Raw genomic sequence first — 17,890 nt, 5'->3', positions numbered from 1 at the left:
CTTAATATGCATAATTACTGTACGGGTCCTTTGTTATGTGGAATCGAACAGGGTAATTGTTTGGGTCAAAATGTGCTAATTTGTGTTGGCCGTTGAAATTTTGAAAAACTCCACCCGTTTGCTAAATTTTGATGATAAATGCGCTCTCATTGGATCCGCTGCTGACTAGTTGGCTGGTGTTTGAGAGGTAAGGGGGCGTGTCTGTGTCCATACGGGTATTTACCTCGCCGAGCCTGAGCAGAGGCGGGAAATGGCGTCTGTTAGCAATGGTGTGTCCTTTGAAAACGGCTATTGAGTAGATCAAAAAATTTAGCTCAGCACACGAAAATTCACTGGCTTTGTTGTGATGGCATTTGGGTCCTGAGCGCAATTTTCAGACAACGCCGTGATGTAAGTAGCCATCTGCTCATTTTCCTCCTGTTTTATGTTATGTTGGCTGACGACAAGCTAAATATTTTTCTTTCCTGCCTGTACACATCTGCTAGCCTGAAGCAGTTACCCCCTCCATGGAAATTAAGCTGGCGCTATGCTAATTGTGCTAAGTAACGTAGCTTCGGGAAAGCTAACTTTGGCCTTACATGTGTACAGCTTATTTTGGCCACCGTAACAATATTTCAACGCCCCTGGCTTGAGTGCAAGTGCATCAAATAACATTCAACTCGACGTATCGGTGAATAGTTTGTCCCGAACCGCAATTGTCCCTTATACATTTCTGTGGGGAAAGCGAGCAGATGTATTCCACGACTGGACCGAGGCTCGTTGGTTAGCCAACGATTTGGCATATTTACCATTCATGTTTTTGGTTATAAAATAATGCGTGTTTTATCTACCTGTAGTGTAGAATAAAGCGTGGCCGTTTGTTGAAACGCTAAATCACGCGCAACAGCAATACTTTGCTCGGTGTTACCAGTAGCAACGAGTATTATTGACAGTCCCGACCACGATTGTCAGTCACACTTTCAAACCAACGGCATGGCAGTTGACAAAAGGAGCATATAAACCGTTTTCACGTGTCATTCACTGCTGATTGTTTAAATGGCATGGTTGGCGTTATTTCTTGGATCTCGCAATGCCGCTTTGATTTCCCAGAGCCAAAACTTGGTTCCATAAGCTTGTTTTGCTTCAGGGTCTGCTTTTAAGTCATCACCTCGTCCTACTGTATATGTCAACGCTGATAAATTGGTCTCCACTTCAAAGCAGAGTTAACACGTTGCGCTGAAGAACCCGGATCCCCGTGACGATTTTCGTCATTAAATGTACATCTGATAGAAGGTGACAGCAGTAAGTTAGGTAGCTGCAAACTGAATTCGAGTGAAAATTGAATGTGGGTGGGGATTATGTGGTTTGTCTGTGCATACGTTTCAGTTGCACTCATTACGTGCCAGGTTCGAATTGGGAGCCCAGACAGTTAGTCTCCCTCGATGTCCCCGTGCCCAATGGTTGCTCGTCAGCTCTGTTTGAGCAGGAATTCTTATTTCCCGCTCGCTTGTTTGCCCCCATCTTTAGCGATGAGGCTCACACGTCAGAATATCCAAGATTGATAGCTACTGGTTTCATGTTTTTTACGTGACATATCGAACCTTGGTAGGCATAGTTAATTTTGTAAAAGCTGCCAATCAAACTTTTTTTCTGTTAAAAATGTATTAATAATTGACAATGTTTGGGCCAAATTTATATCAATTCGTGTCTTCATTATTTAGTTCATGCGATGTGCATTGTTTGTAATGTCCACACATTACATGCATTTTCAAACAAAATATGCTGGGAATAAGGAGATTCTTCTTACTGTCAGATGTCAATCAGCCTTTGCCACTTATACGAATGAAGGGCTTAATAAAGCAGTAGATTGTTTTTTTTTAACAATGATCTCTTTGAAATACTTGATGTACTTTCACTGGATATGTCCGGGCACATTTTCATTCTGCTCCTGTTATGCAAGCACAAGAGGCTGGGCTTTCCATACAACTTGTGTTCTGTCTTCGGTTTTCTAAATACATCAGCCGAAAAAAATATAGGTTAAAATTGTTGTGAGCAAATGTGTGTTTCCTTAAGTCACAATTTCAATGCGGAATACTGTGTTCAGTAATGTGTTCAGTAAAAAATTCAAATAATTTACCAATCCATGCAAAAAGCATATGAATGTGTACAGTGGAAGATCAATTGTGGTGTGTGTTTAGTGTACAACTGAAAGTTAAGCCAGCTGGTGCTGCCGTGATGTAAGTGAAATGGGATGTTGAATACATCCAGATGTTTGCAGCAAGGCGAACCAGTCCTAAAAAAGTATACACAGATACGCCCTCCATGTCTTAGCTATTTTAAATGTCAAATAACTGTTAAGCGAATTTTAAAAGTAGTGTTTGTTTTAGCTGTTACTTACAGTAACATAATAGTATAGCAGACACTTTGAAACGTGATTTAGTAGCTCTGTCTCCCTGCATATTAAAATGAATAAATACAATAAATCAATACACTCAAGGACAGCATACAATCAAAACCAAAAACTCCACAATTGATGATACAAATCATGTAAATTATTGACTAATATTACAATTTTTATAATTCGGTTTTGCTGTTTCTCTATCTTACCTTTTTTTGCATTTGTTGTTTGTTTTATTTAGGATGTGTTTTTTTCTTTCTGAAAAGTTTTACATGTGATTGCCAACAACGATGAGGTTGAGAATGCGTAAGGCATCTCAGCTGCCAATCACCAGTCTAGTGACTCGTCCATCTCGAACCAAGAGAGGGCATTCAGAAGTAGAAGAGGACACTCCTACCAGTGGCAGGGGCTTGTTCTCGACTATCAAAAAGTTCATCAGAGGAAATGCTGTTAAGGTAACTTGGACATAGGTCCTTCATATCAAAGTATTCAGTTAATCAAAACAACTTTTCCAATAATCTCACCCGTAGTTACCTGACAAGACGATACATTGCTTTTTAAGGGGTGCCACAATTATTCATGTCTCTGTGATGAGTACTCTCACTAATTCATGCGCTTTCCCCGAGGATTTTCCTGCAATACAGCTTCCATGTTTAGAATTACTTTATCGACAACATTAGCATGAACAAGTTATTAACTGTGATGAATTAAGTGCAAGTGTTATTAGATGTGATTTAGACTGAGAAGAGTTATAATTGAAAAAAAAATCTAATTTAATAATGATTCATCTTTTCTAATTTACAACGGATTATTTTCTTAGACAGTGGCTTGTTTAGGTGTTCAATTACCTTAGATGTTTCGGTGTATACTTCCGCCTTCGTCAGAGTGTCCCAGATGTTGTTGTGACATGCTTTTTTCAGCTGATGTTACTATGAGGACGTGACCTACCTGTCAGATCAGGAAAAAAAGGCGCGTCACAACAACATCCGTGACACTCTGGCGAAGGGAAATGCCGAAACATGTAAGGTAATTAAACACCTAAAAAAGCCACTGTAAGAAAAGAATATGTTGTAAATTAGATAACAAGTAGACAGTAAGAACTTAACACAACTATCTCGTCTTTTCTGTTTTGTAGTATGACACAAATTTGAAATCAGCCTTTGTTGATATGTTAAGGTGCAGCAGGAAAGCCCGGCCAAGAAGGCCTGTCTCCACTGTGATGTGGACAACAACCTGATCACCTCAACTCCAGACACAAACACTGCCCTGAGGGTTGGCAGAAAAGGCTCTGTCAACGGATGTGAGTAACACAACGAAAAGTTGTTTTAGTTTTTTGTTTTTTACAAGACAACCAATTGTACTTAATTCAATGTTGTCCGAATCATACGAATTACTTTGCAGTGGTGACCAATCATGACAGGAGTAAGGAGAAGCCGAACGGCAATCTGGAGGAGACGACAACTGCAGAAGTGCCCACAAGCCCCCCTAGGACAACGCTTCTTGGAACAATCTTCTCTCCTGTTTTCAACTTCTTCTCACCAGCTAAAAATGGTATGCCTTTACAGCACAGGTCCCCAAACCTCGTTCCGCCAACCAGCACCGGTCCGTGGGTAATTTAATGCTGGGTCGCACAGAAAGTCTAAACTTACATTACTCGTGTAGTCGTTACTTCAGCCTCTGACAGTCATTTTATTTTCAAAAATTACCAGACCCTCTGTAACATCCGTCTGCAGTGTGTCGCACTAGACGCAGATGAAGGCACCTTTTCATTCGCATGATAAGTTCCAACTGAAATGAAACCTGTGAGCTTGCAAATTGAGTAAAAAAAAGATCTTTGGGAAGGGCAAAAGGCTTATCCAGAAGACAGAAGATTAGCCTACGACTTTCCAAAAAAACGGCTCATCATCACATACAGTACCAGGAGTCCTACTTAAAACACAGGTTTATCTCACGCACCAGGTTCACTCTACATAACATTTGGTGATGGTCATATTTATCATGCATGTTGCATTTGCGGCATATCTTATTTTGATGGCACCTTTAAATGTTACCGTGCCAAACTGAGTGTTGCAGCCAAAGTATGTAATTATTCATGTTTATTTATATGTTTTGAAACCATTTTTACGCAGGTTATATCATGTTATTGTATGTACCCATCACACCTTCAAGGCCGGTCCCTGAAAATATTGTCTCACATTTAACCTGTCCGTGGGCCAAAAATGGTTGGGGACCATTGCTTGACAGGCTTGTCACTGGAAATCATTTTAGCCAATGTGGCTAAATAGTACATAATAATCTAATTAATCAATTTTCCTGTCCGCTTATCCTCACAAGGGTAGCGGAGTGTCCTTCAGCCGTCTTCGGGTAGAAGGCGAGGGCCACCCTAAACCGTTTGCCAGCCAATCGTAGGGCACACAGAGGAGAACAAACATCCACACTCACACTTTGGACAGCTTGCCATGCATGTTTTTGGAATGTGGGAGGAAACCACACAGAGAGGCCGCAGCTGGAATTGATCTGCACTGGGAGTTGGATGCGCTAACCACGAGACCACTTATGTGGCCACCGTGTCACCTGTTTCATTGCTCTCTTGCAAAGTGAGCCTCTCATGTGTGCACTTGGCAGAGACATTGTAGCCCAAATACCACTAAACGTTTCAGGGGACATGTGGGGTTTCGGTGATCTCATTCGGTCTTGCTGGGGGCGGCTGACATGCAATTATGAACGCAGGAAAAATCCCAATATGTCTGTACACAGGTAAGTTATTCAGCAATTGTTTCACATGGCTTTCAATTATCAATAAAAGTATAAATCGTCCATCCGTCAAGCTCTCTTTCTAATCTGTAAATGTATGCATATGTACATTATGATTACCAGTGATTTCTCGAAACACAAACTCAATTCCAATCTTCTTCTTTTCCTTTCGTTGTACTAAAGGCGGAAGTAGTCGCCGAAACATCTCAGGTATTTGAACACCTACAATACACTGTCAGTAAGTAAGGAATCTGCTTAACATTACCTTCTTCTTTTCCTTTCGGCTTTTCCCTTCAAGGGGTCGCCACAGCAAATCAGTATCATCCATCTTTAGAGGTTTGATCCGTATGTTTGTTTTGGTCAATCTTTTACGTCGGATGCCCTTCTTGGCACAACCCTCTGTATTTATCTGGGCTTGGGACCGGCACAAGAAGACTTATGTCCCTTTGTGGCTACAAAACAAGCAACTCACACAGTAAAAGGCTCCCGATCACAAAATGGTCATCGGCACAGAAACATTCAAAAAAGCAAAAACTATACTCACCATTTCACTCAATTCCAATCAAGTTGAGAAAAATTAAAGATGAAAACAGAATACAATGACCCCCATGCCACGGATGCCCAAACATTTTGGACGGAAGATCGACTTATCGATCGACCCGTTACCGCACGCACACTTGCACACACATGCTATGATGAGCGACAGCCTGACAGAGGCATGCAACGCCCTTTTGCAGCCTAGCCTGTTAAATATCATAGCTCACACGTACCATTTTACAGTGCTTCTATCCCACGTCTGTGCAGCCTCATCTGGGTCGGACTCTCCAGACCAGGCATTGGAAGCTGAGGAAATAGTTAAGCAGTTGGAAATTGAACAAACGGTGGACGCACCCACCAGCACAGCCACATCTATACAGGAACAATATACCAACACTAACTTCCACTCAAGTGTATCCCAGCTGCCACCTTTGCGACCTCCTCACATCTCTGATGGATACCACACAGCAGAGCTGGGAGAGGCAGATACTGACCTTCCACCCCTCACTGGTAGGTCACATGTAAAGTGCATTGATGAAAACAATTCATTATTAGTGTTCATTTTACGACAAGAGTTCCAGAGTTATTCAGTGGATGTTTTTGTGTGCTCATACCCCGTTTTTAAAAATTAGTAATTTATGACTTTTGCTCTGATCACAGCTCCAGGCTCCAGTCCTTGTATGGCATACATGAATAGTCCTCCTGCTGCAGTACCGCCTGAAACATCCTATGAAGAAGACTGGGAGGTCTTTGACCCGTGAGTGCAAGTCATAGTTGTTGATGGAGCTCCAGCAGTCTGAACAGGCTTTCGATACAAATCATCAGGATTCAATTTGGTTGAGTTTATGAAAGAACGGTTCAGTGTGCCAGGGAGGAGTCTATAGTCTTTTTGGATTGGATTGGATTGGATATGCCTTTATTAGTCTCACAGTGGAGAAATTTACATTTCACAGCAGCAAAGTGATGAAAGATTTTTGATTATAACAAATAAGATCTAATCATGATTTATAACATATTTCTCTCAATATACGTAGTTCCTCTTAAGATCTATCAATTGAAATGCAAAAAGTGACTTCACAATTGTTTTAAAATATGGTATTATATGTTAAGATATTGTTTTAGAATGAAGAAAAACAGTTTTTAAATATTCTTTAACAACAGCTTTTGATGTCTTGAAATAAAAGCTTGAACTGATTAATGTGCCTCATAGATTTTCAATATTTGGCATGCCCCTCAATAATCTTCCAACCAAAAGGGCAGACAAGTACAAAGAGGAAGAATAGCGCATGCTACAAAGCAAATGCTTTCACACTACATAACTTAATTGAGTGGATCCAGCAGTTGTCACCAATCAGGTCTCCTGTCACCCCGAGATAATTATTATTGTGGCTTACCCATGTCCAGTGATCTTCTGTCAGCAGAACAAGCTTTGCGTTGGCCAGCTTCTCTACCCTCATTGCCTTTCTTTTCTGTAAAATTTGTCAGCTCTAATGACAACAGTTGCCCTTGAAGGTTTTCTATATGATGGAGCGTGTGTAGCTCTTTGTATGAGATTTTGAGGCCCCTGTGTTTATGGGAAAACAGTCTCCATCAACACATGTAGTAGTATTCAACGGACTTGTTGTCCTTATTTGATCAAGTCGGAGTCCGGACTCTGCCATTGTCGTGGTCTGACCGCTGTTTCTTTCCACTGTTTCTAGCGTCCTCGCTAATGTTTGCCAAAATATGTTTTGCCCGAAGTTGGTACTTGTAGTTGGTTGTGCTTTGATTGAACAATTTATCACACCATAAAGGACAGCCAACTTTGGTTATAACCATACTTCCATTATGCACTATATTTTTAAGCGCACATAACACCAGACCCAGAAGAGGAAAGGCGGGGTGGGACTGGCGGTTATCTGGTGAATGGGATGTTCAATTGCCCTTCACTCAGGGCTTCTTGACATTAGCCAAGAAGCCCACTTGCTCCCAAAAAAATGTACATTTGCGGTCTTCCACTTGTAAAGCACTTTGGCCCCCAAACCTTAATTTTTTGGAGGCTCACACTCAATTGTCTTGCCAGATAAATAGTCACACCCACTCATTTTCGCCGCATTACTGAAAAATTGACTCAAAGGTAGAACAGTGTTTTTTTTTTTTTTTTCAGCAACCAAAAAAATTGAATAATTTTTAAGTCATCATAAATATATATAATATCTCTTCAATTTCCATTTGACTTGTATCGGTTGTTTTATGTCAGTTGTTGTGATCAACGGAACTGAGTTTTGTGTCTTTGTCTTTAGGTATTTCTTCATCAAGCATGTCCCTCCATTAACAGAAGAGCAGCTCACTCGGAAACCAGCCCTTCCATTGAAGACTAGAAGCACACCGGAATTCTCTCTGGTCCTTGATCTGGTCAGTTACAGTTAATTAGTCTCCAATGTATCAATGTACAGTGGAACCTCGGTTCTCGACCATAATCCGTTCCAGAACCCTGTTCGAAAAGTGATTAATTCGAACACCGAGATCATTTTTCCCATTACAAATAATATAAATTGTTTTAATCCGTTCCAACACCCTGAATGTTTACCTTTTTAGTATTTTAGTATTTTTATTTTATGCATGAAATTGCACATTGAAATGCTGACCAACACATAAAAAGCAATGTATATCTCAGAAAATGTTAAGCAAGCTGGCAAAGACACAAATAACATAAACATAAATGTAACCCAGGCTAATGGTGTGTTCGCGTTATCGTAATCTTCCGTACGAAAGATTCCGCTAACATGAACGTGTAATAAAAAAAGGATAAAGAAAAGCATTATGAATAGGATTTCGCAGCCTCATTATTTATCGTACTGATCGTAGATTTCGCCATGCTGTATTCCCTAGCCAGATCAGACACTCGCACACTGTCACGTGCGAGTTGACAGCTAGGGCGGGGCCACCGCTCCCAACCTTCGTTAGCTGCTGTCAATCCCCTAATCACGTACTCTGGGACATTTAAACTAGTCGCTGGCACTTCACCAGCGTTGGAGGATACGACGCCGCGCGCCTCGCCCGTATCTTGGGGTTGTTACTTCGCCCGAGGTGTTTTGTGGCCGCGATCGCGTAAGACTATTGCTTGTCGAAATCGTGTGCTTTTGCCCCCACGTGTGCCTTTTTACGAGCTTGTCAGGCTGGACGGACCCCCCCCCCCCCCACCTACTCGCTGTGCTCTTTTTTGTGGTTTTGTTCGTCACGTTCATTCCGGGTCCATGGTATTATGAGACCCGCACCTTTTGTTATAATGAATTCTCTGCCAGCACCTACTTCTCTGCCACCTGGTTGGGGGTCCTACACCTTCATTAACGTTCCGACGAGTCAGCTGTTCCTGTCACGCTCGGAACGTGACACACACTTCCTTCATATTTTGCTATTATTTATTTCTTAAATGCAATAGTTGTACGCACTACTTTTCTTTTTTCACTTGTAGCAGCTTTGCTGCTTTTGCTGACTTTCTTTGGAGGCATGATGATTAGGGGCTAAAACACTTCGTACACCTATATTAAACGCGAGAGCAAAACTCGGCACGTCCGCACGCGACAACAGTTGTCACGAAGAGAGCGATCTACACCCGTACGCCGCTCAGCATTCCACCCTCGCGTACGCACTCACGCGTCGTACCGGCGTTCGAACTCCGATTTTTGTTTGAACTACGAAGCAAGAATTTCTCGAATTTTTTGTTGAGACTCCGATTTGTTCGAACTGTGAGTCGTTCGAAAACCGAGGTGCCACTATAGTTTAAAAAAATCTATACAGATATTTGTTATTTTATTTTTTCAAGGATGAAACACTGGTTCATTGCAGTTTAAATGAGCTGGAGGATGCAGCCCTTACCTTCCCTGTACTCTTTCAAGATGTCATCTACCAGGTACTTGATGGCCTGTCAAGGCGGGATTCATTCACAGTTAGATTGCCTGCTTGTTTGTCACTTATGTAGTATAATGTCACTTTCTTAAAACAAGTCATATTTTTTCTGCTTCAGAAATACGTAGAAGACGGCCACCTATGTTAAAATCAGCTGGATCCTCTGAACAAATTGATTAAATCATTCCGTTTCAACCCTGAAACAAAATTATTCTCATCACTTTAAAGTTTTTATTGTGGGGACAAAAAGACATGGACCATTATTTTAGATATGTTGGTCTATACCAGACATGGGCAAACTACGGCCCGCGGGCCACATACGGCCCGTTAGGCTTTTTTAATCCGGCCCGCCGAACTTGCCCAAATTATAGTACAAACAGTGTCTATAACTCATGACAAAAAGTTAGCGAACAACAGGGCAGATAACTGAAAAGTTGCCTGCCCCATTTTCACAACTTGAAGCACAATGAGACAACTAATCACATTAAAAAACATTGTCACAAAGTATAAAGATTTTTTTCAAATCAAGAATGCACCTACTATAAATGCTACCTTGCTTAATTTACGGTAAATGTGCATGGCTGTAGATTTTGCTGCAGTAGTCGATTGTCATTGCGATGCACAATGCAACGTTTGCATTGCTTCCTATGAGTCACTAATCCCCTTTCATAAGTCTCACGTACACTTTCCAGTCACGGTTTAATGTAAATTTACGTTTTGTAGCATCACATATCTTGTTAGCTTCTTTTGAATCTTTCTTCTGGGCTGAGATTCTGTGCATCTATTTTGGAAAATGACCTGCAATTGCATGACTTTATAACGCTTGCGAAAGTCCGGAAGAAAGAAGCAGGCTTCTGATTGGCTGCCGTGCCGAGAATGCAAATTTCAACTGCAGGTAGTCTGTTTGTGTGCTCGGCGACGGTACTCATGTATTGTTTGCGCGTGAAGGCGAGGGCGTCTGTGAGGAGTTTGTTGAGCGCGCGGTCAGGACAAACCATCTATGATTTGGCGGAATTTAACACAAGTAGGTATTATTGAGCTTGAATATTTCGTTGTGTAATAATATGTTTAGAATGTTGAAAGTGATTCCATTTTTCAATAAATGTTGATTTCTTTAACTTTGCACCTTCGATGGAAACATTAAAAACAGACGCAATCTTGATAAATCACAGTGCATATGTTATTTTAATCTATTTCCATTTCCTCCTCCAAGTATCTGCGAAATAGTATGTAAACGCCATATTCCTTGAGACAAATTTATTAACTGATCAGGGATATTTTTCACATTTGAAAGACAGTTAATAAATTAGGTTGTAGTGTTCTTACTGTGCTATGAGGTTTGTACCAGTGACGTGGAGGCAGGTGAGGCAGCGCCTCACCTGTCATCATGGAAAGCTGTCATGGAAATATCAAATGAAAAAATAAATTAAACAGTTAGATATATTTAGTGATTTGTACTTTAAAGTTCTTGTCCATTTAACTTCACCGTTTTAGGATTTTTTTCAAAATTGCTGAATTTTCACATTTACCGTTCAAATACTAAGTAGAGACGAGCGGTGATGTCATTGATGGCGTAAGTGCCTCACCAGCCATGAACCTCACCGCACGTCACTGGTTTGTACATACTACATTTAAAGGACAACCGGCACCATTTTTTGTTTTTGTTTCCCACTGACATCAGAAAAACGTTTTATGGCATCTAAAATACCCAAATCAGGCAGGCGGATATTTTTAGTTAAATGAAAAACACCAATAAAAATGACTTCAAAATGAATCCGGAAATGGTCAGTTTCAGAAGGTCCCACCCCCCTGTTCGTGACGTCACGCCAAGACGTCTTGCCTTTGATCGAGAATCAAAACAATGGCTTCAGATTCGGAGAAGATGTTTTCTTGTTACTCATCCAGTTATGAATATGATTCAAATAGTTCTGAAGAGGAAAGCATAAATGTTTGCAATTGATTCAAGGAGTCCTCCCATATCAATTCGAGCCGTCAATGATAGCAATGTCGCACCTAGAAAATGTAGAAGATTGCGCCCAAGCTCCGTTGGAACTGGGCTGATTTGTCAGCTGGGAATTTGTGTCAGCGAATATCAAATAGTTGTCTTGGTGCAACGCACAACGATTCACCATGGCGTTATTTATGCGTTTTCCTTCTAATTTCACCATCAACACGAAGTTTTCAAAAGTACGAAGTACCCAAAATGCATTGTATGTCGCTTTCTCGGTCAGGGGCGGTCCAAACGTGACGTCACAAGGGGATCGTCATCAACTCGAAAACAAGACTTCATGAATATTCAGTGCAAGTCTTAAAACGTAAACTATAGCTATATGCTGTGGAATCTTTGTAAAATACGCTCAGTCAAAGTCATTTGAAGTGATTTTATAAATTATGGACATAACTTGTTCAGAGTATTTCCGGCCCAAACACTCCCTCCAAATGCTCCTGGCCCGGCCCCTCTGTCAAATTTTAGAACGCAATGCGGCCCGCAAGTCAAAAGGTTTGCCCACCCCTGGTCTATACTGTACCTCCAAAACAAACCAAATATCTAATTGCGGATGAATTCTGACCTACCTGAGCTTGAAGGTGTTGTCACGGTGTTTCGCATGTGATGGTTTAAATTCTTGTCATTTGCAGGTGTATGTGCGCTTGAGACCGTTTTTTAGAGAGTTTTTGGAACGCATGTCTCAAATTTATGAGGTAAATACAGCCTGGCTATTATTTCTTATTTCAGTCTTAGATGATTGGATTTGATACCATGGTGTGTTGTCCTCCCCAACTCCCTTTTTAGATCATCCTTTTCACAGCCTCTAAAAAGGTGTATGCGGACAAACTCCTCAACATCTTAGACCCTAAGAAGCAGCTTGTCAGGTATGGTGCTCCTATGTTTTCAATGATCGTAGTACCAGTGATGGTTGCGTTGTCTGTCTTCTTTATTGTCTGACCTTCCCAATTTATCCCCCTTTCCTTTCATTCCTGACTCTAACTTTAGACACAGATTGTTTCGGGAGCATTGTGTCTGTGTCCAGGGAAACTACATCAAAGATCTCAACATTCTCGGCAGAGATCTGTCAAAGACCATCATCATTGACAATTCACCGCAAGCCTTTGCATATCAGGTGACCAGAAACATAATATGCAAGATACATTCTGGTTTCAAAATAACCAAACTGAGAATGTTGCGGTACTACATACGGCAGATCGTGGGGGGGAATCATAAGTCTTTGTTTGGCAATGATTTGAAATACCATAACCCCTGAGCTTAAGAGGACTGCAGAAGTGGTCTTCAGTAATTTGTCACGCTGAGGGAAGGCTAGTCTCTGACCAGCCGATTGTAACAGGTTTTTCTACCTTTCACACAATTTAAAGCTGTTTTATTGATCACCCATCAGTATTTAACGACATGACACAAACCCAGTGCCAGGTTTAATTGCAAATTCACCCGCCTCAAACTCGCCCGCAGTTGTCAAATGGAATTCCGATCGAGAGCTGGTTCATGGACAGGAATGACAACGAGCTGCTGAAGTTGGTGCCCTTCCTAGAGAAGTTGGTGGAGATGGTAAGATGACTTTCTTTCTTATTGAGTATACCCGCAAGCTGAAAATTGTTGTCAATTCTGCCTTGACTAATGTTGCCATTTATTTGACAGGACGAGGATGTGCGGCCGCATGTTCGGGAGCGGTTTCGTCTTCATGACATGTTGCCTCCTGATTGAACTCCACTGTATCATCCCAGATGGGCTATTAGCAAGGACAAGCTGAAAACCATGTGAAGAAAACCGCTTCAAACAATACCATTGCTTCATTTTTGTTTTGTTTTCAAAGCCCACTGCTTAAAAAAAATCTAGTTGAGGCAAAAATCGTTTTTAAAGAACTGGATGAAATTTTCTCAATGTGCGCCTGATGTAAAGAGACGCTTTGAAGTCTCAGTCGTTCCACTTTGAGATGGACTTTTCAGCTGTGGCCCGGACGATGGTCTTCACACTATTTCAAGGATTTGGTGCTTGCTTCGTCCCTGTAAAACACCACTTGTTCCGAGGAACTCTAGCCTGAGGCGTTGAACCCAAACCCATCCCTGGTGCTGAAGCTGTTGACACACCAGTCTTTACAGCTGGCCTGCAAATGAATCCGCATTTGTGTTTATTCTTTGCCACACCAACTTGGTAATGTTGTAGTTGGCCAACTTTGTACCGTTTCAATCTCTTGCATTCCGCTGTAGGTGAATCAGTTTTACCGTAATATTCTTTTTTTGTTTGTTAGTTGGTTTTGGTCTTTTGGTTTGAAATGAGTATTTCCAGGTGTTTTATCTTTGAAGTGTTTGAAAGCGGGCGTCAAAGTGTTCAGAGTAAACTGTTCAAATGGAACAATGGGAGCATAGCATGTCCTCCGAGGCTTAAATCCAAGGTTTTCTCTGCACTATGGACGCAGCATAATTCTTTTTAAATAGTGCGTGGAAGACATCATATGTAAATCTGGCATAGTGTAAGGTTTGAGGGCATTCATGTTTGAAGTGATGTACGTCAACGTTGCAGTATTTGGTTTGTCAATCAGTATTGTCATTTGCCTGTAATTTACAACTGTAGTATTCTGTCTTGATCACAGCCTTGCATCTTTCCGTTGTAAAGTGTAATTTGATGGCTGTCACGAGCATAATGACAATGTAGCGCGGCCAGTGTCTCCAGACACGCGGTCCCAACCTTGAACCAGCCACATCTGGCACCAGCAACCTATTTTCTCTCTGCCAGCTTCACTGAGCGCCCTGTATGCGGACTTTGTTAATTTCCGCCCAACATTTTTGTGAGACCGAACAAACGTCCAACATAGAGGTGACTTGGACTCTGCAATCTGCGTTGCCACGGTCTCTTGATATCTGGGCAGTATTTTTGTTTGCGTTTTGTCTGTTATTTTATTTTGTACTTTTTATATTTTATTTTTAACTCACATGCGTCAGTATTGCGTTCTTTTACCGTGCCATCTGATCAGTTATCTGCTTGTAGCTTTCTTCAGTGTTCCACATCTCAACGTTTTGACAGAAAAAGACAATCATCCCGCCATTTTGCAGATCGCCCCTAATTGCTGCACCTTTGTGCACTTGTGTTAGATGGATCCGACCTTGCTTGCTCTGACCACGCAGACCCTGCTGTTGAAAGCAGGCGGTTATCAGAGGTGGTTGACAAACATTTGGCACATGGCCCTTGCTTTTTGCATCATATGTTGCTTGTGCTCCACCAATTAGATTGGGCTTGTGTTTCTCCTAAAACAACTGTTCCAAGGCGCAATGAGGGTGCACATCCTGCTGAATGTAAATTGCGCATGGGTGGAAGTCGCCAGTGTATTTCCCCTATTCTTCTACAAAATCTAGAACAAATACAGTGGCAATGGCGACGGAAGGAAAAGATTGGACAACGTAGAAGGAGTTGCTCTTCGAGGTTCCACCCATGTGCCCAGATCTGACATGTTTTTTTTGTATTGCCACCTTTTAGTATGCAAGCCTCACGGAGCGATTGTGTGATTCAACATTTATCTCATAGCGGTTTTTGAAGGAACTGGGAGAGGCATTTGATGTGTCATCCAGCTCCTTATGTGCATTACCAGTTTATTGTACACTGTGTGTGGTACAATACATGCAGCCTTGTTTATTTTTTTAAGCCTTAAAATAAGGAAACATTTTATATCTTTGATTTTAAAAAGGCATGTAATATCAACTTGTAAACTGTATTAATGAAGATTAACTTCACATGGATCTTTTTTTCCTCTTGAAATATGTAAAATGTTTGTTTAGTTTAGCACAATGTCACTAAACTGTTAAACTTAGCATGGAGAGGATACAGTTTTTTGTGTCAGAAGTCCTTAGTTAACTTTTAAACAAGGCACTTTTTCTGCTAAGGGAACAGTAATCGTATTGTGTGTGCATATATATATATATATATATATATATATATATATATATATATATATATATATATTTCCTCTTGGCACCCCTCAATCTCATATCTGTTATGCTATTTTACTTGTAAGAATTGTATGTTGAGAAGATGTATTTTAAAATCTTTGTTAGCCGCTCGGCTGTGTACTATTGTAAAGTGTATATACAGTTACATCAAATTTTTGAAACAAAGTTTTAAAGTTTAAAGTGTCTTCCTTGCTGTTGTTTTTTTATCATTCAAGCCAAATGTATTTTCAAGGACCGCCTTCCAATTTAATCTTAGAAAAATGCAACTGCAGAAGCGCGTACAGTATGTGTGTCATGACCGCTCCTTCTTCCTCATGGAACTCCTTGAGTCAGATGTCGTGTCAGTCACTGTGCTCAGTCTGGTGTCCCCTGGCAGGACTCGGGTTTCCAACAACATTTCAATCAACATTACTCGTTAATATTTTATAATGTCTTACCGCCCAAATCCGGTCTCTGTTTCACACCACGCTCATTTCGCACCCGCCTTTTTTTAGGAACTGCTTTGTCCTTAATTATACAGGTTGTCGAGTTGCAGTTGCTTCAGTGTCTACAAAGGAGTGGATTGAGCCCCCGAATCATGGAAGTCAAACATCATACCTGGACTTTTGTGGATATTTGTGTTGAATTTCATATTTTATGAGGTGGTGGATATTAGACATATTCTTTTCGGTCGGTGTCTGCGGGGTGGTTACTCGTCAATGCTAAACAATGTGGTCTGTTTTCACGGTGTCCATCCTATTAGGTAAGTTCGGGCAATATTGTTGTGTATGACTGATAGGAAAAGAGGCAAATCAAATTTTACTCCACGGCGTCCCTGTGTGTAGTTTCCTGTGCGGGATTTCTCCAGGTCCTCCGGTTTCCTCCTACATTCCAAAAACATGCATGGCAGGCTGATTGAACAATCTAGGTCACAGGTGTCAAAGTCAAGGCCCGCCACATCATTTTTTTCGGCCCGCGAAAGCAAATCAAACTTGTTAAATTCCAAGATGATTGCCAAAATCTGAGCCAAAATTTCATATTTTTGGATGTCAACCACAATAAAAGTCATTATTCTTGACTTCAGATTTGAAAACGAGTTATTCATTAATTTGCTGCGTTCTCTATATGTGATATTTGAAGGGATTTAAACATTCTAGTGGGTTCCCCAAATTCATAACGGCCCTCGAGAGGAAACCATAACTACAATGTGGCCCGCGGCAAAAAAATGACTGACACCCCTGATCTAGATTGACCCGACATGTGGATGATTGTTCCTCTGTGTATGCCTTGCGATTGGCTGGCAACCGGTTCAGGGTGTCCCCTGCTTATTGTCCTTAGACAGCGGGGATTGGCTCCAGCACACCTCGCAACCCAAGCAATAAGAAATCGGATCGGGAAAAAAAGTACATACTGCATGCCGTATTTGCACCTTAAACATTTGCAGCTTCGCTTAAATGTAAGATTTCAAGGGAAAAAAAAACATTGCAGTGACAGTGTATTGCACTTGTCGGACAAATAAAATACATTTTCAGGAAAAAAAAAACATTTCAGTCAACTAAACTAAATGGTTCTCAGGCTAAAATGCCTTCCTACCACCAGTAGTACATGCCCCAAAATTTTAGAATCACTGGCAGAAGCCATTTATTGGAATTAGTAGTCATAAGTACCTGCTTTAAATTCCTCCAGCAGGTATGTTGAGTGGCGTATGAATGAAAAAGCTTACAATGATGTCAGTCAATTAATTGCAGAACTTTGTCTGTTTTCTCACCTGCATATCATCACAAGGGTCTCAGATTTGCTGGATACAATCTTTGGGTAGTAGGCGGGGGACACCCTGAAACGTTTGTCAGCCAATTGCATGGCGCACATCGACGAGCAACCATCAACGCTCAAACTCACTACTCGGGACAATTTAGAGCGTCCTATTATACCTCCATGCATGTTTTTGGAATGTGGGAGGAAATTGAAGTACCAGGGAAAACCCCACGCAGGTATGGGAAGAACATGTAGCCAGACCTTCACATGTTGTTCCACAATATTTTATAATTGTGATATATATCGCAGCATATATTTACGTGGAACCAGTGACTATAGGTACTTTTCACGTAGCTAGCACGCAACTGCCTCATAATGAATGTTTTTCCCCCCGAATTCTGACTCACTGGAAGAATAAATATTGGAACCCACGAGTGTGATTCGGTGTTCCTCTAGGTATCGAAACGTGTTCTTTTTATTTTCTCATGAAAGATAATGTTTGTGATATTTAGTGGTAAGTAATCACCGACACTACAGCAAAGATCATTGAGTCATCCTCGATGAATTTAGGAGACATGAATGTTTGCTTTTCTTTTTGCAGGGATCATAAGTGATGCAAATCAAGCGAGACCACAATCCCGACTAACG

General features: G+C 41.1%; 1 protein-coding gene across 3 annotated transcripts; it reads left to right on the top strand.

Moving 5' to 3' along the window:
* The first annotated feature begins 225 nt into the window (after nt 1-225).
* ctdspl2b (CTD small phosphatase like 2b) lies at nt 226-15,518 on the top strand. 3 transcript variants are annotated; one of them, XM_088991992.1, is made up of 13 exons: nt 226-390; nt 2,644-2,832; nt 3,554-3,677; nt 3,779-3,928; nt 5,912-6,178; nt 6,329-6,425; nt 7,951-8,062; nt 9,474-9,560; nt 12,194-12,256; nt 12,348-12,427; nt 12,549-12,675; nt 13,020-13,115; nt 13,206-15,518. In XM_088991992.1, the coding sequence occupies exons 2-13, from the start codon at nt 2,668-2,670 to the stop codon at nt 13,269-13,271; spliced, it is 1,434 nt and encodes a 477-aa protein (XP_088848118.1). In that variant the 5' UTR covers nt 226-390; nt 2,644-2,667; the 3' UTR covers nt 13,272-15,518. The 3 variants fall into 3 exon arrangements, with proteins under 3 accessions (XP_088848118.1, XP_088848117.1, XP_088848119.1); XM_088991991.1 differs by having other exon boundaries at nt 2,619-2,832; XM_088991993.1 differs by having other exon boundaries at nt 227-390; nt 2,619-2,832; nt 5,936-6,178.
* The last annotated feature ends 2,372 nt before the right edge of the window (nt 15,519-17,890 follow it).

This window comes from Hippocampus bargibanti, linkage group LG03, assembly GCF_051943395.1.
Source record: "Hippocampus bargibanti isolate YZ-2025 linkage group LG03, ASM5194339v1, whole genome shotgun sequence".
Taxonomy (NCBI): domain Eukaryota; kingdom Metazoa; phylum Chordata; class Actinopteri; order Syngnathiformes; family Syngnathidae; genus Hippocampus; species Hippocampus bargibanti.
Note: the sequence above shows the minus strand (reverse complement) of the source record. Positions and strands in the feature narration are given on the sequence as shown.